General features: G+C 38.6%; 1 protein-coding gene across 2 annotated transcripts; it reads left to right on the plus strand.

Moving 5' to 3' along the window:
* Positions 1-1333: 1333 nt before the first annotated feature.
* On the plus strand, positions 1334-26701 carry BUB1B (BUB1 mitotic checkpoint serine/threonine kinase B). Of its 2 annotated transcripts, XM_049821033.1 has the most exons (25): positions 1334-1403; positions 1575-1790; positions 2082-2244; positions 2549-2608; positions 2854-2998; positions 3925-4121; positions 4219-4397; positions 4504-4697; positions 6693-6787; positions 9579-9805; positions 10093-10205; positions 11889-11986; positions 12284-12336; positions 12787-12897; positions 13138-13222; positions 13615-13717; positions 14758-15044; positions 16006-16196; positions 18227-18373; positions 18547-18659; positions 18947-19108; positions 19844-19986; positions 21331-21502; positions 21884-21990; positions 26207-26701. In XM_049821033.1, the coding sequence occupies exons 3-25, from the start codon at positions 2102-2104 to the stop codon at positions 26394-26396; spliced, it is 3315 nt and encodes a 1104-aa protein (XP_049676990.1). In that variant the 5' UTR covers positions 1334-1403; positions 1575-1790; positions 2082-2101; the 3' UTR covers positions 26397-26701. The 2 variants fall into 2 exon arrangements, with proteins under 2 accessions (XP_049676990.1, XP_049676989.1); XM_049821032.1 differs by lacking the exon at positions 1334-1403 and having other exon boundaries at positions 1535-1790.
* Positions 26702-27142: the final 441 nt, after the last annotated feature.

A 27142-nucleotide genomic window follows, 5' to 3' on the forward strand; every position in this document is an offset into this window, starting at 1 on the left:
TGCACTCACAATATGACTCATGCCTTTTAGTGATACCGTGTGAATGCTATAGAATATCTAAACAGCGAAGGGTGATTATTAAATTTCATCTGTGAGTATGAAAGTTTCATAACTCACAGGCATCACAAATGCCTTCAGTCTGAGCCATTAAGATCAGTTGTGAAGAAAAAAATCACTTTTTACTCATGAAATAATTTGTTTTAAGATAATTTTTTTTAAAAGATTGATCACCTTTCCCATAATACCAGGCAGCTAATCTGTATTACTCAGGAAATTTCTGTCCATGTCTATGGCAATTTTTTTTTTCAGCTGCCTCATATTTCAGTTTTTGCAGATGTAGAATGCAGAAGGGAGCAAGACATCTGTACATTTAAGACCCTGAAGATACTGGATTTTATTTAGATCTTAACTTTGACTTAAAGAGAAGTAAACAACCAGTCCTAACTCATTTCAGTTAGCCTGCAGGAACAGAAGCCAGTGCTGAAGAACGACGTGAAACTAGTGCAGGGAGCTGCAAAGCATTTCAGCCCCCTTATTAGGTTGCTAACTCTGAGGACATACCTATACCACGTAGATAAGGGCAGACCAGGAGAATTTGGTCTCTCACTGCACGATCTTGGTCTGGCACTGGAAGCAGTGTAGCAATATTTCTGCAGCCTGTTGGGCTAATTAGTTCCCTCTTGCAATGCTGTAGGAGACAAGGCAATTAACCGGGCTGAGCATCACATTAACACAGCAATGCTGCCTCGAGGGGCTGAGCTAGTACCTCTGCACACTCTTTTGTTCGGACCAAAGAGGTTACTTGGAGCCAGTTTGGGGGTCACAAACGCTGCATTGTATTTGACAGGGATACCTGAAAGTGAGTTTTTTCTGGGATAACAAAGCTGAGCGAATGCTAGTTGCATGCCGAAAGGAGCGCTCCCCTCAGAGAAAATAACAGAATTATTTTCTGGCAGAGAAATAACCTGGTGAAATCAGCAGATTTCTGTCGTTAGCAGAGCCACCGTCAGGTCAGACGAGCACCAGCGCTGAGGAAACGATGGGAACACATGCGAGCAGGAGAATGAGGACGCAGGAACGTTCCTTGTGGTGACAGATGCCTTTTATATGAGAGTAATTATAAGGTCATTAATTCTAAAATTAATGATGTATTTCTCCCTGCCGGCAGCACGCGGCGCGAGCCGCCTGAGGGAAACTACAGTTCCCATGATGCACCGGTGCGGCAGGGCGGGCTCGGGGCGGAACCAATCAGGCAGGGCGTGGTGAAGGGGTGGCCAATGGGGAGGAGGCTGGCGGCGGTTGGAGTTTGAATTTGGAAGGGGGCAGAGGCAGGGTTGCCGTTAGGGCGCGGGGCTTGCGTGCTCGTCGCGGACCTGGGACCCCTGCTCTTGGCGCGCGTGGCTGTGAGTTTTGGCGGGCGGCGCGGGCCGAGGGACGCCTTCCCCTTCCCTCCGGCCGCTGCCAGGGGCGCGCGGGGCACCGCACCCCGGCGTGAGGGAAGAGGGGCGGGGGCGTCCCGGGGACGAACCGCCATTCTGGAACTGCGTGGCTAAACGGCTTCTCCTCTCGCTCAGTGCTAGCGGGGAGCCTGCTCGCTTGCTACGCGGTGGGGGAGAGTCTCCGCCGTGCTGCTCGTCCCCTCCCAGCAGGGAGGCAGGGGTCGGGACTCGCCTTTACCGCAAGCCCGCTACAACTGCTCGTAGGCGAAAAGTAAGAGGGGCCTGACTCGGTTTACGGCGCTGCAGAGGCTGCCCTCGGCCGGAGGTCGCCGGTCGCCAGCCTCAGAGAAGGTGATCATCTCGTGGGAAGGGAGCACGCAGGTGGGGACGGAAAGAGCTTAACCTTAGTAGCCTCTCCTGCTAACATCTTCCTGAGATTCTTTATTGTAAAGAAGTGCTAAGCTCTTGTTTCATATAATTCCCATGGAGGGGAATTAAATGCTCCGTTGTCTCTAAAAGTGGGGGACCTAAACGGTGTGCTTGTGGCCACACATAGCGGCTAAAGAAAGCCAGGTCTGTCATGTTTCAGGTCGGTATCCTACCTAATAAATCAATTCCTTATTGTTTTTGTTATTAACGCAGAATCTAAAGGAGAGGCTGTCATGTCACAGGACTGCAACGATGAGTGGGAGCTGAGCAAAGAAAATGTGCAGCCCCTCCGGCAGGGGCGTGTTATGTCCACCTTACAGGAAGCCCTGGCTCAGCAGGAGACCTCCACCCACACTGCTGTTCAGCTGAAAAGACAGTGAGCAATGTTTTGACACCTTCTTTCCCTTTATCTTGCTGCCTCTTCATCATTTTTTTTTTCTATGTCTTATTTAACTGTACTAACCTCATAGGTATTAAAAAAAGCATAGGAGGACAGAAGTTCAGTAACTGCTTTCTATGCTACTATCACACTCCAGGTATTTAGGACTACTTGCTATGGGTGCTGTACAGTATCGACTGCTATTTTTAGGTTTGCAATGGAGCATTTAAACAGCAAATATTGGGGAATAGATTATACGCAGTTATACACATGCATTTATTGGATGAATAATTTTTTTTAGGGAGTTTGAATCAGAAATCCGATTTTACTCTGGAGATGATCCACTGGATGTCTGGGACCGGTATGTTTCCTTTTATTTCAGAAGAAAAAATAGAAAGGTCAGATGTCCTTGTTAAAGCTTTGGAAAAAAGATATTCTAATTTAATAAGAAACTCATTATAAGGTAAATTCTGTAACAGTTTTTTTGACTAATATGTTGTTTTTCAATACCATGCCTAATTTTTTTTCTAAATCTTACATTGTACAGAAACAGAAGCCTTGTATCTTATTCAGAACTGACTTCCTATGAATATATTCCATTTCTAGGTACATCAAGTGGACAGAGCAAACGTTCCCTCAAGGTGGAAAGGAGAGTAATCTCGCTGCAATATTGGAAAGGGCAGTGAAAGCACTCAATGAACAGCAGCGATACTACAAAGATCCCCGCTATCTTAATCTCTGGCTCAAGTTTGTGAGTGTTTTGTGAATACATCTTGGGTGCTGCTTTTTCTTGGTACTTGTCATGTCATTTGCACACAGTTAAGCTGATTTTTGTAACAACAGAGTCAAAGAATATGTTGTACAACTAGTGCAATATTAGAAGTATGTGTCTGCAGACATGTTACCTACTCTTGAATTCCGTTTCTCATTTTCAATAGGATCTTAGACCAGTTTTAGTATTATTCAGTTTGGACATCTACAAACTCCCTAAGTTTTGTTTCAGAAAAGCTAGTTTGAATGATGAGTAGAGCTTGATTATTTATTTAAGGAGGAAAGAAAGTGATTTAAAGATACATTTTAGGTGTTATATCTGCCCTACCAGTTATTTTAACTTCTAACTGCCTTGTATCCACATCCTGTGTTTAAGCAATACCAAGCTGAGTGTGTTCTGGTCTTGCCCTGTCTCTCCATTGCTATAGTTTTTGTTGTTTTTGTCTTTGTAAAGTAGCTTTTCTCCAGTTTTAGCTCCCTGAGCTGATTTACCAGTTCTAAAAGTGATAAGAAATGTGTTGTACTTTATCTAAAGCTAAAATAACTATTCTCAGGATTTCCAATATGACATAGTTCAATCATTGAATTATCTTAGATAAAAAAAAAAAAAATCTATGAAATGACTGACTTTAAATACGTAGGCTAGAATTAAGGGATTGGTAATAATATTGAAAAATATATATATGCAGTTAGAGGCTTTTATTGTTATTATTCTTCCCCTATTGAATTCCTTTCCTTTACCCTGTGCGCCATGACATGATACAATTTTATGTCCTGGCCTTACAGCTGCTCCTGCAAGACTTGTATTGAAATCAATGGGGTCTTGCAGGAGGCATCAAAAGGCAGACATTGACTTGGGATCCTTTGTAGTCCAATGTGATTACTGAAATACTTTGGTTGTTTCAGGGAGATTGTTGTAATGAGCCCTTGGATCTGTACAGTTACCTACATAGCCAGGAAATTGGCACAACACTGGCACTATTCTACATCTCATGGGCAGAAATACTTGAGGCTAGGGGAAGTTTTAAGAAAGCGGATCTGATATTCCAGGAAGGTCTTCAGCGCAAGGCTGAGCCTTTGGACAAACTCCTGTCCCATCACAGGTAAGCTTCCAACTAAAGGTAAGAACTTAGTCTTATGTGTTTCAGTGGATACCTGCTATAGTGAAGTTTATGGTGACTTCTCCAATGTTTTTCTAAGGCAATTTCAGGCCCGTGTTTCTCGGCAGACGCTACTGGGGCTTGAGGAAACTGCTGATGAAAAAGATACGGGTCTTCTGGGAACTGAAGAACCTCAGAGAAGCTCACTGGCAGATCTAAAAGGCAGGGGGAAGAAAAAAGTGAGAGCCCCAATTAGTCGTGTAGGAGATGCACTTAAAGGTACATTCAGCTGCTGAAACCACATATTATTGGAAGTTACACCTTTGGAATTTTCACTTGAGTGTGATAGTTAAAGGTTAATTTGCATAAATCTTTTTGCTTATAGCCATGAACCAAACCAGAAGCTTCCAGACTGTAACTTCTCAGCAGTTTTCAAATACTCCAGGTTTTGCCGTGTTTGATGAAAATTCAGCTTCTGGACCTGAGATTCCTGTACTTACACCACAGCCATGGACAGCACCTCCAGCTCCGCGGGCCAAGGAGAATGAACAAAGTGCAAGACCTTGGAACTCTGGCAGGGTAAGGAGTCTCAAAATGCACTGGCAAACAAGAGGAGGATGTGTTTAAGCTGATGACTTCTGATCCCTGAGACAAAGGTCGTGTTCTTTCTCCCTTGCCTGGGGTTTGTGTCTATTTGTAACAAAAGATCTTTCTAGCTTCTTTCTGAAGAGTCTCTGGCTATGCATAACCTATTCAAGTTTAGCAAGCTGATCTTGCTGGAATAAGTTTAAAAAACTCTCTAGAGTTTTTAAATCAAGAAGTTATAATTCTTGCTAATCAGAAAAATTGGTAATGATAGCCTGCCAAACTGTTTGGAGGGCAAAAAAGGAAGAGAAGAGGGAAAACCCTAGCCAAAGAAAGTGAGAGAAACCAGGCATTAGTTAATTCTTCAAGAAAGAAGAGCAAGAGTTAAATTGATATCATACAATACAACCTAAAGGAAGAACCTGTTGCCTATCCTCCTTATTAAAATAAGGTATGTGCAGCATTCTTCAAGTCTGTTTTGAAGTGCTTGTAAGGAAAACAGAAGAGTGGAGATCAAAAGAGCTGAAGAACTACAGGATCAATGGAATATTTTTCCTGACAATATAGGGAAGCTTGCCAGTAGATGAAAAAAGGGTGACAGAAAGTAGGTTCCAATACTTTAAACTAATGCTGGAGACATGAAAAGAAGCAGCTGTGCTACAGGTGTTTAATCTGTTCTAGAGAAATGATCCAAGACATTATCTGAAGGAAATTAATCCTATGAAATCAAGTTTGTTTCACAGGTCCTTAGATAACCTCCAGTGTTCCCCTGTTCTTTGTAGATTAGAGAGGAAAAATAGAAGGTAATCAGATGTTAAAAATATTTTAGACTTCTCAATACAGAAATTGTTATAAGTGAAGCTTAGAAAAAAAAACTAGTATGAGGGGAGGAAACAAATGGGCTGAAATTGGTGGAAACTCCAGGAAGAATTACTGTCAGATACAAAGCAATTTGATTAAGTGAATGGAAAAGTTCAGTAAATCACAGATTTAATTTAGCTGAGAAAAATAAGGAGGAAGAATTATTAATGTAAAACTTCTTTTATTGTTGCCTTGCTTTGGGCCACTTAACACAGTCATTCTGGTCCCCAAATGCTTCTGTATTCTTTTAATATTTGTCCTTAGAGTTATCTGTTCCCACTTTCATGAAATTTGTTAGATTTAATTTAAAAAGAAAATAAAAGCTGCAACTAACAAGAGAATTGAGGGTGTTTAATTCCCCTTCACTGGAGTGTGGTGCTCATTCTGGCTTGTATTACAGTGAAAGAATAACCTTTTGTGAATGCTTTGAGATATTAAAAGCTGCACAGAGGAAAGGGGCTTCTCTTTTGTGGCCTGTGTGAAGATGGCCAAGTAAACAGTTTGAAAAATGGTAGAAAAGATAAGTCAGTTTGTGAAGTATCCCCACCATATAACTTTTTCTGTTTAAGAGTCTAGGGGAATTTCAAGTAGGCAGATGAGAGTAGCATGTTGTCAGACTAAATTCCATCTATCTTCTGTTAAATAACGGATCCCAGAAGCAGTTAAGGGATTTTTGTGGTGTTGGAATTGCCTCTGAGAGGAAAATTGAGAAGTCTGGAGGTTCTTGATGGACAGCAGAAGGAATACTGTCACAAAATTAGGACAGTCTTGGCTGAAAAATGAGGACTGTAGCATTTTTGGAAAACAAACAAAAGGAGCAACCAAATACCCAGCTTGACCAGCATTCCTTCAGAATAACAGAAACTAGGTACTGATGAGGACACGCAGGAGGAATGTGTCTTGCTTTTTTAGGTGCTAGTGCTCAGCTGATGGTCTGTAACTGTTTATATATCAGAATGGAATTAATCTTGTAAATTAATGTTGGAAAAGTCTATCACGTTTAACTTTTTTAAATAACAAGAACTACAAATGAGCTAAACACTGGGAAAAGGGAGATTCAGAGTATAGAGGAATGTAGAGTCTAAAAATGAATCTTTAAGCTGTTAATGTTGACTTTTCTTTCCTCAGCGTCCTCGCAGCAGTGCAAATTCTGGTATAGAAGTGCCCTGCCCACTGCCCAGTTTCACCCCGTATGTGGAAGAGTCAGCTCAGCAACAAGTCATGTGAGTCTTCAGTTTGAAATGGAGATTGCATTTGAAATTATCAAAGCTGCTTTGTAAAATTCAGACTCATTTTGCCAAGTAGCCAAGGCTCTAGATCTATAAGAATTTAAAAATATGTCAACCTGGATGCCCTTAGTGCTTTACCTTGATGGCAGAGGCTTCAGTGGAGGATGCATAAGGACATGGGAAGTATTTGACTATCACTGCTCATTATGTGGCAGTCTATATCATATTTATATATGCTAATTAGTTTAATAGCTTAACTCAGTGTGTTCACACAAAACCACAGTTACCTCTCTTAGGATGCTGTTTGCTATGAAAGCAGCCCCAAATTGAAACAGGCTTATTGCTGTTTTCCTCTATGTTGGGAACTCTATGCTCATTTTATCTGGAGTTTTGTTCTGAAATAAGCTATTCAAAGTTTCCATGACAACAGTGTTGGTTGGGTTATGGAGCAGTATGCTGTTTTGCCTGAAACTACCTTCCTGCTTGTACAGTGCTCACTGAAATGCTGATAAATCCCAGGAGATGGGGTTGCTCTGTTTTGCTAGAGCAGAGGAAAACACATTATTTTGCAAAGCTGCTTAACTTTCTTGTTCTGTGGCTAATGATGGCCATAGAATACATAGGCTCTTCCTAAGAGAGAAGTGGAAAAGAATGTTTGATATTAGACAGCTGCCGTGACTTTGAATTGCATATAATCAAAGAATGTTGAAAGGTGGCTAACAGCATGGATTTTTCCTGTGGCTTTTGTATATTGCAGAAGACTGCAGAGTAACTCTGACCAAGGATGTGTCATAATTTAGTTTAAGAATATGTAAAAAATTAAGTTTCTGTCTAAGCTATAAGAATATTTCTTGCTCCTGAAAGTCAGTGATGCCGTGGAATTAGATCTCTTGACATGCTGGTCTCTCTTAAATGAACACTTACTACACTTACTATCTCTTTAGCTTAGCATGTTTTCATACCAGGAAAGGAAGGAGTGGGTGGGAACTGAACATCATGTGAAATTAGCTGTAAGCAACTTGAGCAGAGAGTTTGTACGTAGCTTTATACTATGTAGTTGAAGATTTAAAAGTGCATTTTTTTTTCCTGCCTTTGAGTTCCTTTCCTCATGATGCCATGGTCATCAACCAAATCAACTCAAAGTGTTCTGTTGAAAATGTGTAAACATGATGCAAATCATGCCATCAGTTGCTATCTGGAGATTTGGGTAGAAGGACCATGTAGTGATCCTGGGAATAAGCCCCCACCCTCACAAATAAAAGCTGCACACACACACCCCCCAACCATTAGGAGCACCTGTCTGCCTCATAATCTCCCAGATGGTCTCAGAGTTGAGAGTCCATTCACATGCAAAAGACAACAGGTATCTTAGAACTGTGCGCTGTTTTCTTTTGAACTATTTACCCAGACCACAGTTAACACATATTTTCAAGGTCAGTTGTTCAGATCATCTTTTATTGAGGTACAGATAATTGCTGGAGTCATCTGGACTACTGGTATCTGTAAAACTCTACAAATTCAGGTTCCTCTCTCCTGAAATTAGCATGCTGCACTTTATCGTGGTTTAACCCCAGCCAGCAAGTAAGTACCACGCAGCCGCTCACTGACTTCCCACCCTCCCCCCCCCATTGGGACGGGGGAGAGAATCAGGGAAAAAAAGTAAAACTCATGGGTTGAGATAAGAACAGTTTAATAGAACAAAAAGGAAGAAAATAATTATTATGATAATGACAATAATAATAACAAAACAATTGGAATATACAAAACAAGTGATGCACAATGCAGTTGTTCATCACTCTCTGACCAATGCCCAGTTAGTTCCTGAGCAGTGATCTGCCCCTCAGGCCAATTCCCCCCAGTTCATATACTGGGCATGACATCACATGGTATGGAATACCCCTTTGGCCACTTTGGGTCAGCTATCCTGGCTGTGTCCCCTCCCAACTTCTTGTGCCTCTCCAGCCTTCTTGCTGGCTGGGCATGAGAAGGGGAAAAATCCTTGACTTAATATAAACACTACTTAGCAACAACTGAAAACATCAGTGTGTTATCCACGTTATTTTCATAGCAAATCCAAAACTTAACACTATACCAGCAACTAGAAAGAAAATTAACTGTCCCAGCTGAAACCAGGACACACTTTCAGAAAGTACTTTCAAGTGAAGAAGTTGACTGCTACTGGCTCCTTTCACTGTACACTGATGGGGGGTTTTGTGGGGTTTGTTTGTTTGTTTTTGTAATGGTGGACTTCATTTCTGTCGGTATGCAAAACATTCTCTTTGAGCAAATTCCCCTCTTATTGTATCTTAAGTCTTCTCTTTTTTTCTTAACCTAAAATTCCAGGCTTAATCTAGTCCAAGATCTTCCATTTTTGAGTCCCACAGATTCTTTCCCCCACTTCCCCAGATAAACTCTGTTTTGTAGGACAATTAGGGACTTGTCACCTGTGTGGTCACACAGATCAATGGAGCTAAAGTAAACATAAATCCTGCTCCAAAGTGCACAATTCAGAGTATCATAAGAATTTTGACTGGGCCTTTATTAACTCTTTGTTTTGAGGTTGGGGAAGGTTTTTTTTGATTACACAATTCTGACTTGGTATGCTTGCCTCTTATGTGCTGTCATCCCATTTTTCTTGTTCGTTTTTTTTCTATGAACACAACAGAATATTTTTATGCTATTCTACAACTAGATTCTGAAATTAGCTATTTTCTCTCCTATGCTTGCTTTTCTGTATTACAGTGATATATGTATAATTAAAGTAATAACTGCGTGTTTTTTTCAGGACTCCCTGCAAAATTGAACCCAGCATAAACCGTGTTTTAAGTGCTCGCAAACCTGAGAAAGAGGAGGACCCACTACAGCGAGTGCAAAATTATCAGCAGGACACTCAAGAAAAGAAAGAGGTGGTGATGTACTGTAAAGATAAAGTTTATGCTGGAGTTGAAGAATTTTCTTTGGAAGAGATCCGAGCTGAAATCTACAGAAAGAAAGCAAAAAAGAAAACTGAAGGTATGCTTTGAAATGGTATGACATAAGACTTTCTGAGATGGAATCATAAAATTATACTTAACTTCTTATCAGCATACAGATGTCTTTTATTGCAGCTGCTTTTCTTTTTCTACTGGAATAGTTATTTAACTGCTCTGAGGTATAGGGAAAGTAACATATCTGACAGCTTTATATGTAAGCTGTGAAACAGAAAAGACCAGAGTTTTAGCCCTTTAAAAATAATTTAGGCTTTAGCCACAGATTGCATGTGAAATGTGCATTGTGCCTTATAAGCTTTTCTTCCTTAGAGGAGATGCAGGCCATAGCACAGAAAAAGGAAGAAATACAAAGGAAAATTGAGGAGCTGGAGAAGAAATTAAAGACGAAAGAAGATGACAAGCAGCAACAGCTGCGTGAACAGGTATTGTCCTAATTTAACTGGTCTTTTACAAATAGCTACTATTTTCAGTAAAAGTACCAAAGGAGGAACAATATCTAGTATGTTTCTCTTCGGCTAACTCTTTTTAAACTTTTTTTGAAAGGATGCTTCAGTCTATTGTATGCATACATCACCAGTAAATGAATGCTCAGATAAATATTTCTTTTCTTCCCCACTTGTCCCCAAGCCGTATACTTTCAGTATAGGAATGTAAATCAAAGACTTCAAGTTTTGTAGTGTTACTTAACAATACTTGTAAAGTTATTTAATAATCGGACAAGATATACCTTATGCTAAGGTATAAACTTCTAAATTTTTTTTAAGTGAAGGCATGCCAAATGCTTAAGGGCTAATTGCTCTTTCTTAACTCTACTTATGGGCAGTTTCCTTTTCTCTTGCACTACAAATTCTCTATATAAGACAGGAGAAGAAGCTGCAACTAGGGAAAGAAGTGAAGGGTTGCAAAGTGGTGTGGGCTAACCCCAGTAGAAAACTAAGCACCACACACCTGCTTGCTCACTCCCCCTCAGTGGGATGGGGGAGAGAATCAGAAAGGTAAAAGTGAGAAAACTCATAGGTTGAGATAAGGACAGTTTAACAGGTAAACCAAAAGCTGTGCATGCAAGCAAAGCAAAATAAGAAATTTGTTCACTACTTCCTATTGGCAGCCAGATGTTTAGCCATTTCCAGGAAAGCAGTGCTTTGTCATGCATAATGGTTATTTGGGAAGACAAATGCCATAATTCTGATGTCCCTCCTTCCTCCAGATTTTATTGCTGAGCATGATGTAATATGGTATGGAATATCCTTTTGGTCACTTTGGGTTTGGTGTTTGAGCTGCGTCCCCTCCCAACTTGTTCTGTGCCCCCAGCCTACTTGCTTGTGGGGCAGCATGAAGTACAGAAGACCTTGATGCTGTGTAAGCACTGTTCAGCAGTAGCTAGAATACTAGTGTGTTTTCAACATTGTTTTGGTCAAAAATCCAAAACATAGCACCATACCAGCTACTATGAAGAAAATGAACGCTATCCCATCCAAGAGAGTACACAAAACCATATCTGATTGATTAATCTCCAAGTTTTATAGACAGTAGTATGCTTTATTATGTATTAGATTTTTTTTTTCCTTTTCCATGCAGACCAGTGTTGAACAGAGAATCTTTCAAGCAAGTATACTTTGGTCTGTCATTGCTAGGTAGTGTTTAAACCCCAGTTTTCTTATAGGTTGCAAATAACAAGTAAAAGTTAATTATTTTAAAGCTTTTCCTTTTCCCAATGTCATAAGTTGGGCTAATAAAGTTTGTTCTCTCTCTCTCTCTCTTCTCTCCCTCTCCCCCCCCATTTCCAAAACAATGCCTTAGCAGTAAATATTTTAAATAATGAAATACAAAGTGGATTTGATGTAAACTATGTAACTGCTTACATGTGTCTTTAATGGTTGCAGAATAACTAAAATATACTATGAAAGTTGTATACAGTTGCAAAGAGTAAAACTATGTATTTTAACTACAGTAAGAATGGACTTTTTTCATGCAAGTAAATTAAGTACAAATAAAAATAGCTAGAGACAACTATTAATCCATCTTTAATGACCTACACAGGATTATCATAATGTTCTTGGAACATTGTTGCATGGCTTGTGATTTCCATCATTTTGTTTCTACAGCCAACAGAGATAACAGAAGCTTCACCACCTTTGGGACTGCAAGGACTTACTTTTTCCTGTGCAACAGAAGTTACGGAGAAACAGCCTCAGTTGCAAAGGTAATACAGGGTTTTCTTCGCCAGCAATGAGAAAATTTGTGGGGATAATAAGTTATGAGTAACATGGATCACTAACAGATAGCCTCTTTCTGCAGGCAGAATGGAATACACTCCTAGGCATCAGCCTGTAACCAGGATCTGTAATCTGTCTTTATATATTTTCAATTATTTCTCTGAGGTATCTTAACTTCTTACAAGTAGCATATGTCAGCTTGGCTTGCCTTTTTTACAAAAATTGTTTATGTTTTGTGAAGGTGTGTAAAATATAAGAAAGAAGTTTGTCTCTCTTTTTTACAGTGGATTCCAGGTCTCTGAAGATACTGAACTACATAAACCAACTTGTTCTGAGGGTAAGTATTTCAATTTTTTACCATTAAGGAGAAGGCCATGTTAAGGGGAAGCGTTCTTTTGTATGAATAGCAAGACTGCAACAAACTAAAAACAAAACTCTAGGTGGATTAGAAGAACGAAAATGAGAACGTGCTAGTAGTTCCTTTAACTATCTTCAGCAAAAGACTGAGCATCTGAGAGCTGACACTATTTGAAAGGACTTTCAAGCGGAAGAGCTTTTTTTTCTTTCAATAGCTGAAGGGCTTTCTTCACACTTTCATATATGCAGTCTTGCTAAAATCTGTAAGAGTTTAACACTAAGATTGATACTATCTTAAGTCCTTCTTTTTCCTCAGAGGATTTGGCAGAGGAATACAATCAGAAATTATATATTCAGTCTTGTTGTTGGGAAGGGTGTGTGCTGAAGAAATTTACTTTTGACCTGAATTGACTGTTGTTACTGTTGACAGACCTTATCCAGTCTCTTGATGTATGCCCAGATACACAAAGGGGAAATGTGTTTTTAGGCTCTGAGGATGAACAGGAGGAACAGAGAGATGAGGCCAACCTTGGAAACAAAGGTACAAATTCTGAAGCATATTCTAAAAAGAGCAAGCTAGCTAACATAATATGTTGGTAAAAGTGTGGTTCATTAATGTGACAAAACCAAGCCTTTTTTAATAGGTTTCATTAAATGTCAGTTCTGTAACTTCCTGCTAGGATTGGTATTTTTAAGACTGTGTGTTAAATGTTTAAGTAGCATTGGATAGAGTGTTGTGGAAAAACTGTTGATATAATAGAGCCTCTTTTTTTCTTTGCAGATGTAGCTCTCCTTCCTCCACCCAATCCTGCTACATTTTTCTCCATATTTGATGAATCCTCTACTTTGGCAAACGAGAATACAAGGTAGAATTATTCAAGACCTAGATGTCAGAGGGAGGGAAAACTGAAGTATCAAACCACTTTCTGTAGCAACTGAAATACAGTACTGTTTCTTGTATGGATGTGGGGTGTTTGGGGTTTTTTTGTGTGTATTTATTTTTTATTTCATTACTCTACTTGAGAAGTCCATGATGAGGAAATACTCTCTTCTTGTTCCTCCTCAATCTAGAACTATTTAAGCTGCTATATAAACCTTCTTCATTCTGCAGAGCTGTATATATTGCAGTTTACTGGTAGTTCTGTAGTAGAAAGTGGTAGATTGAAATTGTCAGTAGACTTAAACTCTTGAGAGGAATCTCTGTTGAAGGTCAGAAGCTACTCTAATAAATATTTAATATCATGTAATTTTGTCTTAGTTGTTCTGCAGATCATATACAGAAAAGTGCCCGGCGCCCTCTTGCTGTTCGTAAACCTTCAGAGTCTCTAACTGCAAAGGAAAACGTACCACCAGAAGCCTGTGTAAGGAAACAATTTACCCCATTGCAGATTTCCTGTCAAAGGAAAAACTAACATAGAATGTTCTACTGTTGAACAGAGTGAGATTGGCTGGGCTGACATGATGTGCAATAAGCAAGGATTCTAAAGTTCTTTCTGGTGTGACAATATGTGAATTGGGTGATGTTAAGATAACACTGGAAATTTCATGTTTTTATTAGGCTTTAAGGTGGCCAATACAGAGATGATGGTAAGGAGTCTTCCAAATTTGGCCAGGATTACTCACGCTAAAACTTTGAAAAGTTTGTGCGATTAAGAGCTGCACTCTTAAACGCTGCTTCCTGTTCTATCTGCTTTCTTGCCATGCATCCAAACAAGCATCTCGGCTCCTGTGTTCCTTACTCCAAGTACCATATGCTTGACTCCTTTAAACCTTGGTATCTTGTTTCTGAAGCTACGTGTCTTTATGTGGCAGTTTTGCAGATATTTATAAAGCTTTCAGTAGAGGCAGTAGTTGCTGTCTCGCCAAAGGACTTGTCTATTGCAGCATGCAGTAACTCTTTAGACTGGTTGAGCGAGAGGATGTTACGTACAACTACAATATGAAATACTTAGCAGGGTTAAGCATGGTAAGCATTATGCTGACTTTGGTTCTAGAGTCAGTCTGGATAACTGCATAGTTCTGCTTCACATGTTCTGTGTGTCTTCAATGCCCAACATTTTAGTAAACACTTTAATGTGCTTATAACTGAACTGAAATGCGCTTCTGGGGTCATAGATACTGAGTAGCCTTCAACAGTCCACGGCAGCTCTGCAGCACTCTAGAGGGTGACAAAGCTACCCTTTCTAGTTGGAAAAAAAATATGCAACCATATTGCAGTTAGGGTTCAACTAGTCAATTTGAATGAGCAATAGAAGTGGAGTACATGAAGACTGAGTGTCAGATTCATGGTGGAAAGTGGTGGTGTGGAAGACAAGGGAGAGAGAAATGTACAGCTTTTAAGTAAAAGAAAATTTGACATAAAATCTGCAGGCTTTTCACTGTCTTTTCCTACTTTTTTCAGGATGAGCTGAATGGAATTGAACCTTTGTCTGAAGATGCAATTTTGACAGGCTCCTACAAGAACAAAACCATTTGTGCCAACCCAGAAGACACATGTGACTTTGTCAGGGCTGCCCATCTGGCCTCAACACCTTTTCATGGGGTGTTAGCTCAGAGAGTCCCAGCTCCTGCTTTTTCACAGAGTGTCCTGAAGGAAGACTGTCCAGAATCTAAGAATGCATCTCTGAATCAGGAAACGATGGTTTGTGAGGGAGTGTACAATGAAGCTCGTTGTGTAAATAAACTGAGGTAATTAACAGCAAAGCATCTTAAGCTCCTTTTCCTGTGTGTCCTTTTTTGGTTGCGGTTTTACTATTCTGTTGCTGAAGAAACATTTTTCTGAAGAGATCAGAATATATTGAAGACAGCCATTTCTCTAGCTCAGGGTCCATTTTGCCTCTTGCAGATATAAGAGGTAATAGCAAGAGCACTTGGCTTTTCAGCATTACTGCTGCAGGACTTAACTCCATGCTTTTTCTACCAAATAACTTGCAAAGAAATTAATAAACACATTCTGTCTTTGTAACCAGAGATTAAAAGTAGAATCATCAGTTCCTTTTATACTCATATGCTTCTGTAGTTATTTTAGTATATGAAATGCATCTGGTGGTTATGGCTTAGATTTCTTCTTACAGAGGAGAGAAGCTGGAGAGAAGAAAAAAACTGGCAAACAACCTCCTGTTTCTTATGATTGTAAAGAAGAAAGCATTTGTTGTATGGGGGTTTCTTAATTTAGAACGGAGTTTAATTTGCTGGCTGTTAGTATGTAAACATCTATACCATGCTGAAGGTGTTTGTTTACTTGGTAAGTTCCCTGGGAAACCATGCTGATTATAATTAGGAAGGAAGAGCAAGAGTTATTTCCCGCCCGATGCTCTGGTGCTTTAAAAGCACTGTAGGTCTGAATTTTGATAATGAAGGGAGTAATAAATGTTGAGTATGTCTTCTGTTGTAGCAGTCATATCTGTTGTAGCAGTCATATTTAATGGAAGAGAAGATAAAATTCATCTGTAGACTAAGATTTTGAGTAGAAACAATCATTTGAAGCTAAAATGAAGCTCTGACGTAACTATTGGTTTTCCACTAAGGATGGGAAAGGACTTTAAAATAAAGTTAGGGAGTGCACAGTGTCCTTTCATAGTCACTAGGCTGGCATTATCTAGACACTGTATCCTCTGAAAGTCTGAATAGTTGATGCCTTTATTTACAGCCCGATCATGGAAGCAAGCCTGGAAGATACTCGCTTGTCAGGTTCTTCTGTCTCCTCAGGATCTTCTCTTTCCTCTGTTACACAAATATCTACTATTAAATACCTGCATATCCCTGAGAAACTGGAACTTGCTCAGAGCTTGCCTGCTGAAACGGTTACTGATTCTGGAGGTATCAGTGAAAGCATTACTGGTTAGTACTAAACTGAGTTTCACTCACACAAATAACTTGCAGTTGTCTCTAAACTATGCTGTGTTTTCTGTACTTCCTATGTTCTACTCTGTTTTTTGTGTATTTCCCATTACTTTGACTTGTGACTAAACCTGTGTCTCGCTTGTCAGAAGTGGTAGTGAGGTATACAGTGTAACATGCTTGTCAGCATTCAGAAGATGTAAATATTAAGGTGATGGAGGAGTTATTTAAGTTATTAAAGCAGGGAGTGTGTACAAGTAATGAGGCCAAATTCTGAAATTCAAAATTTGGACTGGATGGTAGTGAGAACTTCTAAGACAGCTTTGTTTTGTTTTGTCTTTTTTTTTTCTTCTCTGTAATCAGCCCATCAGCAGAATACACGGTATAAGTGCTGTGTTGAAAAAGGTGAATATGAATTTGAAATCTAGTGAAAATGGCATAATTTTGGTTTTAAATTTGCACTCTTAACTTTGCTGTAAACTATTGTGCTGCTTCACAGTATGTTTTGTTTTCCTATTGAAGGAAAACAATACTGGTACTTAAAAAATCTGGCCCATAGAACTAGCTTTGTGTTGAATGACGGTTTTCAAGGTGTTTAACCTGCTTTAACTCCTTTGATTTCGGTTTATGATATTTTAATTAGAATTGCGTATCTGAAAATTCTCAGTATACCTAATCTAGAGAACAGTATGTTATTGTGTGTCTGCAGACTAGTTTATGATGAAGCATGCTCGGGACCTGGAATGAAAATACAATTAGTAGAGTGTCGTCGCTGAAATAGCTGAAATATTTTGGATAGATCTTACACTTCTTTTTTATCATATGCACTGATCTTTAGAGCAAGGTGAAGAATCTCTATGGATTCTTTTCAGAAAAAGAAGGCATTTGTTTAGTTGTTTTAATGATACTTTCTTAAACTTTTGATCATTCCCATTGCTTTTTTTTTTCTTGCTTTCTGCACATCTTCCTTGAACTGCAGTTCTCAACCTGGATGTAGTAATTCTACTGAGGACTCCTTAATGCTGCGTAGAGCAGAAAAATTACTTCAGATGTCTGTCAGTTTATTCCTGTAAAATACGCTGGTAAATTACATAGGTTTGTGATGGTAAAATATTGGAACACCTATTTAGCCTTCAACCTACCATATTTCCTGGATCTACTCTGTGGAAGAATTACTTCCTGAGCAATATCTTACTGCAATGCTTTTCAAATAAATATGAGTATAACAGTAGGTAATGATACTCTGATTCTTACCTCTGTACTGTGAAAGCTTAAAATGGTGTCATGTGTTACTAGTCATAGTCTTTGGGAAGGGAAGTCGGTAGAAGCTATCTAGTTCTGCTGTGTTTTACTCTGCCTGATCATTTGACATCAACACTTCTCAAGCTACCTTGGTTTTGTACAGATGAATTCCTCTATTGAATGATTTTTTTTTCTTCTTTGTCCTATTATGCAGGAAAATAAACCCAGACCTACATGTAATTATCTTATGTGTCTTCCAGGAGGTAAAAGCCATTAAATTCTTAATATTGCAATGAGAAGCAGAGTTGGAGTCCAACTTTGTTTTCCTTTTCTTAAATAAAACTCCTGTTGTATTCAAAGGAGTGAATGTCAATAAACCCCTTCATTTAAAAATCACAAATTGATCACTTACTCTGGACGTAGGTTTAAATAAAAAAGGAGTATTAATTTGCAAAATGAGTTTGAATTCTGCTGTGGCTGAGCAGATGTACCTAATCTAATCCATAGCTTTGTCTCTTCTGAAAGATAACACTTTACATGACGCTACCATAGAATCATTGAGGATTCGTGATGAGATAGTCTGTAAGGTAGTTTAAAAGGTGGGTGTTTATGTTCATAGAAAAGAAGCTATTGGAAAGAGATTGACTTGCTGAAAGATGATGCAGTAAATTAGTAGGCAGATAGAAAGCTTCCAATATCCAGGTTACTTTTTCTTGACAGATATAATCAAGTCACAGAGACTCAACACCTAGTTTCAGCTCATCTGTTTCTATTACTTGTCTTCTTAGCTGATGACGTAACGCAGTTTTTGTGGAGCGCTGAACAGCGTAAAAAGCTTTTAGATCCTATGCCAGAATCATTGACTGCTGCTCCAGATTTTCATTTGGAGACTGGTGTTCTGCCTGTCATGGAGTTTGAGAAAGACATTGAGCTAGGTAGGTATGCGAGACACTCTACAGTGCAAAGGATCTATTTATGTGCTAATTGGTTTGAAATATGCTTCATATTCACCCTCACTAGTTTTATGTCATGTAGATGGGGAATAACTTGCACAGCCTGGGTACATATATTTGCTGTGACAGCTCATAAATGTAAACTTTCATAACAGGAAATGAGACTTACTGTATCAAATGGGAATATTGGAGCAATGAAGAATACAAGATGGTTTTTGCCATTCCAGCCAACTTTCCCCAGTTGGATGCAAAGGGATTTGCAATAAAGGTAATGCATATGATGGTTACTATACAAAAGTGTGAAACGTTAAAATCTCCTCAGCCAGTATAAAATAAAATGTAGTAAGTTTGGTCTTAATTTCTGAATTCTGTGCATGAAGTTTGCTACTTCAAGTCCTCTTTCTAATTGTTGATATAGAGTAAAAGTTTCTGACTGTGGAAAATATCTTCCTTGGTAAAGTGGGGAGGAAAAAAAAGAGGATGAGAAGAATATGAACATGAGCAATTTTTGCTTAGTAAAAAAACTAAACGTTCTTCTTATGTACCTTCTTGTAGGTGTATTCTCAGCCTGTGCCTTGGGATTTTTATATCACGCTTCAGTTACGGGAGCGTTTGAATACTGACTTTGACCAAAGCTTCAGTGAGAATTGCAGCTGTTACTTGTATCAAGATGGCTGTGCTATTTTGCACAGGGATATAAATCGCTTCACGCTTGGGGTCAGTGCAGATAAACAAAGTACAATTGTAGAAGACGTGAACTCTTGCATAGAGTACTATTAGTGAGTTTTGTTTGTCATTATGCTCATTCCTGAAGATAGCTTCATGTGTTTAATCCTGCTATCTAGATCCTCTGGGTTTTGTTTTCTCTCTATACAAGTTAGGATTGTCTATTACAGCCTTAGTTAGAGCTGGTTTCTCATTCATAGATCATGTGCTTCTCGGAGAAAAACTTGAACCAATTTTTCACATTTTCTTTATTCATGAGTGATAAATGACCTGAGCCAAGAACCACATGTTATTCCACAATAAGGTTTGCATCTAAAACTCTTGTTTAACTTGGCATCTTTGAATGAGTTCCAATCTTCCAGTCTGCTGTAGCAAGGTCATAACATTTAGTGTCTTGCTGAAGGATTTACATTTTAAATAAAGTCTTGTAAGTGCATTTTGAATTGTTGCATATACATAGGATACAAATTAAATAGTAATTTCAGTATTCAGTTCCAATTTCCTCCTCCTGATCTTTTGTCTACTTCTGAATAATAGGGTCTCCTAGGAGCTCATGGTTCTTTTAATTCTGGCTGCGCTGATCATGGGCAAAATCTGATTATATTGAATTTAGGGTAGGACTGTTATCTTTGTACAGATGAGTAGGGAAAAAAAGGTGACCTATAAATATTTCACTTAATCTAACATAGAATGACATATATATGCACGTTTATTTCCTGTTTTCAGGATGTTATTCGTGGCTGTAAGTCCATGACGGAGGAAGTTATCCTACTGGTTGTTTATAATCTTCTGGGTGTGGTAGAGAAGCTCCACAAAGCAGAGATTGTCCATGGAGATCTGAATCCAGAGGTGTTCTTTCTGGGAGACAGGTTCGTCTCTTTATATGAACATGGGAGGATATAAAATACTCGGTTACAGCTACAGCTCTTGTGCTTTTGTAATTTCTCCTCTTTGGGTGGGGTATTGGTATTGCAGTCCAGTTTTTTTAGGCTACAGTGTATTCTGCAAATAGTGAAAACGCTTTGTTTAGGCATAAACCTTTTGTTTATTTCTCTAGAAATAGTATACAATGCTGTTGTAAAACTTATAATAAACAAAACGTTTTTGCTATTGCCTGTGTTCTCAAGTTTGTACTTTACCAATGTACTGTACTGGACAGCTAATTGGATGTTGGTAAATAATTTGCCTTCTGGTTTTATGTATCTGAAAAACAGGAAGTTAGAAGACAAAAGGGCAGGTGGGACTGGAATATCTAGACACTCTTTTCAACAGATTGCTTAGCCTCCATTACAGTCCAGCTTGTAACTTGATGCAAAGAGTTTTCTTCTTTAAGCTCTTTCCCATATTATGTTAACAAAGTCACATATCCCTTGGAATGTGATCTGTGAACTAAGTGTGGGAAGATAGTAACTTTGGAATGTCTAATGATTTAGATATAATGCCATTAGAAGAAATTCACTAAGGCTGTTCTTAGTCTTCACTGATATGTTAAAAATAGCTATGAACTTTATTTTGAACCTACAGTCATCTAACACGCGCACCCCCAATAGATGTTATTTATAATTTCTTTATAACTTGTATGATTTATTTATTTATAAATTACATACATGTACTACTGAAGTTCTAATGTTTTCTTCACACACCTCAATGGATTGTCTTGCACATCCCTTAGGGTGCATGCTTCCTATTTTGGAAGTCACTGATCTAATAGTAGCTTGATGGACTTGGATATGTGATCTATTTATATTGTTGGTTGGCAGTACACTGTCATCTATACAGATACTTCTCACTGCCATTTCTATTTGTCCTCCCTAGTGTATAGACTAGGAAAGGTTTATTAAAGTATTATGAAGCTTAATTCTTTATTGTATAAAGTATTACAAGATCTTGAAGGGGAGGGAGAAGTGCTAAACATTGCACTATTCTGCTGTTCCACCGTGTTTCAGATAACTGTGAGAGATATCAAAACAGCGTCGTCCTTAATCCTTTAGTGTTTCCCATTGCTTACTCGGGAGATACCAGTATCATCTCTAAGCTTCAGGCTGCCAGCTGGTTCCCCATCCAGGGGTAGTCCTTTCAGCAGTAGTTCTTAAGCTAACCATCAGAGGGGAGCATTGACATAGCTAAGACTCACCTTCACTATGCTGTTAAATTTAATTTTTTAAAAAAAGTGTGTTGGATTGTTTTATGCTTCATTTGCTTCCTCTGCTCAGGATCTGTGATCCATTTGCTAACGATGAGATGACAAGAGCTCTGAAGATAGTGGATTTCTCTCACAGTCTAGATTTGAGATTACAGCCTCGAGTAAGTTTGCCCAACAGCTTTCCTATATCTCAGACCCCTCATGGACAACAGCTTCTGGTGAAAAGTTCTCTTCCTTATCAGGTGAGTCTCTATGTAGCAAGACATGTTAGTTTCTGTGTTTCCTTTACAAAATCTCTATTTTCTTAAGTTATATATTGCAAATGCTGTGGAAAGCTCTGATCAGTAAATACTGAAGAAAGAATTTTTCACCTGATTAAATCTTTGGCATTAAGTGAAGGGATTAACAGCGTTGTTGAGTGCCTGTGACTACTGTATTTATTTAGGAACCTACAATAAGACCAGAATTTTACTTTTTGAAGTTTTCTTGTTTAGCAGGTCTTGAAGATTCTGATGCAAAGACTGGTTCAGACTTAAATGTGTAGAAGCACCACCAGCAGAAATCTGTAGTGGATTGCAGAAATTGACGGAAGTTGAGCTTTCTGATGTTTGTTGTTGTTACAGGTAGACCTGGTTGGCATTGCAGATATAGTCCATTTGATGCTGTTTGGGGTTCATGTCCAGGTCTATCAAGAGAATTCCATCTGGAAAATCAGCCAAAATGTATCAAAGTAAGTACTTTTGCAGAGGAGGCTGCTGGGAAAGAACAGACTTCTAACTTTCCTCGCTTTCTTTACAATGGTATCATCTTCAAAGCTTAGAACACAGAACTTTGTGCTGTTGTTGCCAAAAGCATTAGTTCTGTAAGGACTTAAATTTTGAAGCTGCTCATTGTACGGTAGTAGCCTTAGTGCTATGTAGGAGACAATTTTAAACTGAATATGAGCGTAACAGTCCAGTTAAGATGATTTTGCATTTTCCTATCCTTTCAGACCACACTCCTTTAGTCTCTCTTTTCACTTGATAGACCAGGCTTGGAAAAGTTTATAAGTGGGTGGGTGGTGAGGAAAAAAAATTACATGAGCATGTTGCATTAGAAATGGAGATTGTTTTGTTTTTCTACTTTTTTCATTCTAGGCTATATTGAAGGGCTACTAAGACACTAATGCCAGGGTTCTGTCTGTAACAGCTGCAGAAACACTATACATGCACAAGAAGGAAAATAATTTAAAATTATAATTTAAGATGCATGTGCAAGCAGCTTCTTTTTGGAAGCTGCTGTTTGTCCTCAGGTATTAATTTCTGCTGTTCTTTTAGCTGCATGTTTTGGCTGCAAGACTATTCTGCCTTCATCTACCCTTTGTTTGTTCTTAGACTAAACGCTTGTTCATTTTGTTAGTTGCATCCTGCAGAATTTTCTGCCTTAGCATTTCTTAAGGATTTTCCAGAACTCTCTGCTCATGACAGAAATTACTTGACAGATATCTGCATTCAAGATCATGGTATATTAGCCACACTTACTGTATGTATATACTTCTATAACCATTGCTTTAAGAAAACCTACTACCAATCTGGGAGTTGTCCAGTTCCCTAGCAACCTGCATTACTTATACCTCCTAGTTTGTATTCAACCTTCAAAAAAAAAAATCTCATCATCTTAAGCTGTGTACAGGGGAAAAACGATTTTTCCTTTACTGGGCGTATATCTGTTTTTCTACTACTGATACCAGTAGTTAAAAGGCTACGGCAGGCTTCTGCTGAGTACTCACCATGCATGCCATACTGTACCCTGTAGCTTTTGTTTTTTCTTTAGAGGATCAACTTGCAGGACTAGGCTGTGAAGAACAAAATCACCAAGGGTGATTCGTCTCTGAAGAGATGAATATCAATGATGTATAGGCTGGCAGTAAATATGTATGTTATACTGCCTTTGTTTCAGAAATGCTATAAAAAAAAGGGGGGGAACGACAAAAAAAGGCAACTAAATCATTGATGGAGACTGGCTTTTGCTCTCTACTGACAGATATTCTAACATTACATATCTTGTAGCTAAGTAACTCTGACCTCTGAAAAACAGGACTCCTGTATATTAATTTCTATCAGAACATGATCTGTTTTTAACAATATTCTGTTGGGATAGAAAGACAGATTTCTGATAAGCATTGCCTCTTTTAAAATTAAATTTTTAGTATTTATTTAATTTTTTAATTCTAAAAGGGATTAAATTGAGATACTGCAGGTGAAGCCACAGAAGGCCTGAGTTGAAAAGATAGGAACAGTGTGTTGGGGACCTGATCAGGATGTAGGTATGAGAAAAATAGCAATAACTGTCTGAATAACTGGAGCAGGAGGAGTTGAGTAGCAGGTATAGAAAATCTTGAGTTTGGAAGAATAGGGCTGGCTGTTATAGGGAGTTTGGAGGAGAGGAGTCAATTGGAAAGGAATTTCAGTCAAGGCTGGGGACACTGGATCGAAAGAAGTAGTATTCTGGGTAGAGGTAGAACTTGGAGGGAGACTTGGGTAGAAGGGGAGTGAGACCTGTGAAGGGCTAGAGGAGACTAAGGAAGAAGAAGGTAAACCCTGGGCATGAGTTCTGTATAGCTGTAACCAGACTGTAATGGCTCATCACTTGCTTGGGTACATTGGTTTATAACTTTGCTTTGGAGTTGGGAGTCCAAATAAGGAATTTCCATTTTCCATCCTGTCTTCTGCTTTGCTTCTGAAAGTGTGATAGAGGACTTACTCATCTTATATACTTATTTTTCAATATCAAGTCCAAGAAGTGTTTGTATAGGTGCTTAAGTTACATGTTATACTGACGTCTTATATCAACAGTGTAAATAAGGCATTTCATTATGCAGGATTAAGGAATCTGCACTGGATTTTTTTTCCGCTCACATGTAGATCTTCTAGTGTGTCTGCCTCTTATTTGATGACACTCCCTCCAGTCAATTTGAAGCTTTCAGTAAATTCTCAAGTAATCTCTGACAAGCAAGTTTACTGTTGTGGGGAATCTTCATCCACCAAAAGGGGCTGCACAATTAAGCACTTCTCCGTGAGAAGAGTCAGCTGATGGATGTTAATCTTGTGCTTTATCCTTTGGATACAGCCATGCATAGCAGTGACACTTCCAACACCCATGAAGACACAGGATTCTTTTTCCTACTGCTTTTAGTGATTCTACTTTTCTCTTGTAAAGATCATGTTACTTCTGTCCTTTCTGCTAAAAGTTCTATAAGTGACTTGGAAAGTGGTTTTTTGTTTCTTTGGGGGTTGCTTTAGGTTTGTTGGGGTTTTTTTTGAGGATTGTATTGACAGGATATCTTTCATCAAAGAATATTGTGAGACTTTAGGCAGTGACAAATAGAAAGAAGGCTTCTTACACTAAAAGGCTGACTGGTGTTAAATGCAACAACCATGACCTTATCTCAGGAAAGCTTTTAAAAAAGGACTTAATTATTTTTTAAGTATTAAAGATAGTATAATTACTAATAAAGCCACTAATATTACTAGCAGTTCAACAAAATATCAAAGCAGTGGGTAATTGCATGGCAAAGCACAAAATTGTTCTTCTAAAGCCAATGGCACTAATAAAGCAGAACACACTTAAAAGCTGACAGAACGAAGGCAAAGCACTAAAGTCAATGTTGTAATAAAGACTTCTGGAAAGGTAGAATGAGAATTCTGATCAAGTTTTTGGTTTGTTGGTTTTTTTCTTCAATCTTTGAGCATTACTATAAGGTTGACAACCTATTTTACAGCGGAGGGTGTTTTAGCATGTTACCATTATTACAGGATGGATTTGGAGATTTTTTTCACTTCCAGGAATGTTTTTAGTTTTTCTGTTTTCACTATACTATTTTTGGAAACTTCATATGTGCAGGCTTATGCGAGGTAATATGTAGAAGCTGTGTTTGAATTTTTAGGACTCTTTTTCATTCGTAACTCCTTAGACATCCTTACCAATGTGCAACGTCCTCAGCTATGCCTCTTACTTGTCTTAAGTCCATGAAAGAAATGGCCTCAAGTCTTGCATGGGGTTTTTGTTTGTTTGGCTGTTGTTCTTTTTTTTTTGTTAGGTTTTATATGACTTCATTATTTTAGAAAATGTAAGAGTTAACAATGTAATATAGTACCAGCCAGATTCCTTCTGAAATTATGGCTGCTGTAGTGTCACTCACATAAAGCAGACGCAGATAATTTGTTCAAAAGCCAGTGTAACCCCTGGCTTGAGGGAGAAACGTACTTCAGTAGTCAGAAGCAGTGCGGTCTATAGACTTCAGTGCAAGACTAAAGAACAAAGGGTTAGCTCTGATACCAGTTTTCTGAGACTTTAATGAGTCATTTAACCTTTTTATTCATGTTGTGTGGGTATATCTGTGAGAGGGGATTTATTACTATTAATTGTCTTTGAAATGTTATCTATATGAGAACTCTGGCAGTTGGAAGGCAGGGAAAAAAAGTAAAACTGGCTGTAAACCACTTTTTTTTTTTATTATTTCTCTTGCAGCTTTCCTTTAATATTGACCTGTGAACTTAACTTGCAAACGGGGGAATAAGATTTACCTCTACCCCTTATTTGTCAAAGGAATCTGCCAACTTTGTTGGTTCAAAGAATGCTCTTTAACTCCTTTAATTTAAAAGTGCCGTGGCTCAATGTGAATGGTGATAGTGGTCAGGTACAGAAGAGGTAACTGTAAAAATAGTGGTTTTGTTAAACCTGTGATACAGCCTGTCTAGTTACTATCCAGAAGCCTGTTGGAGAAAGGGGCCCACACATATAAATTTAAGAATACATTCCTAGTTTTCCTTTACATTTAGTCATGTGAGTGAAATTATTTCAGACTTGGTTTTCCCAGGGCATTTAGTGCTGAATATAAATGGAAATCTTGACAGACATGTCATGTATGCATACTGTTTCACTGAAAACTGCTCTCTCTGTTTTAGGACTGTTGACAGTGATTTCTGGAGTAAACTTTTTGGGAGAATTCTGAATGCAGATGGTAAGTCCACGGTGCCTCTGCTGAGGGAGTTAAGAGAGGAAATAAGTGGCATGTTTGACAGCTGTTTCCAAGAACGTCTTTGTGAATCCTTAGCTGCACTGGGAGAAACTTTCCTCTTGGAGAACTTCCTGTGATTTTTGTAGAGGACAAATACATTTTGTGTTATAGAGAGGAATTTGTTGTTAACTTTTTATTTATTGTTTTTCAAATGTAAGCATGAACAGTGATTGTAGCCATTTCTGCAATACTTCACAAGGGACTCGCTAAAGAATGTTGATATTGCATCAGTGCGTAGGTGATCTCCTAAGCCTGCTACATGAACTAGTCTGTGTCTGAGCAGTTTGCCAGAGAAAATTGGTTGTCGTAACTGTCCCCTTTTTGTATAGCTCCTTAAAAATGTGTTTAATACCTAGTTCACACTGCAGTTTCTGAAACGTCTTTGTCCTATGTTTAGTTGATCTTTTAATCAGTATTTCATCAATAAAGTTGTATTTTGATAGCAACTCTGTCATATTAAATATTACTGTCAGATGGTTTCAAAAGACTTGATTTAGTATCCGTGATGGACTGCTTCTGCCTGACTGGGAATTGTTTGTGACTGCTAGATACAAAAGCCCCTCATTTGGTGGCAGCTTTCATAACCACACAAGACTTCCTGGACACTTGAACACAACTTGAATGATTCTACTTGGAATGTGCTGTCATGGATGATTGTCATTAGAAAAAGTAGATTGAAGTCATGAGTGAAAAAGATGCATAGTTATATTTTGCTTCTCAATGTGTTTCATTTACTTCTGCAAGGGCTAGAGTTACTGAATTGAGCATCTTTCAGAAATCTCACTGAAGTCTAAATTTGTCCTGTGCTGAAGTGTTTGCAGGT

Source organism: Accipiter gentilis, chromosome 17 (genome assembly GCF_929443795.1).
Source record: "Accipiter gentilis chromosome 17, bAccGen1.1, whole genome shotgun sequence".
NCBI classification, from domain to species: domain Eukaryota; kingdom Metazoa; phylum Chordata; class Aves; order Accipitriformes; family Accipitridae; genus Astur; species Astur gentilis.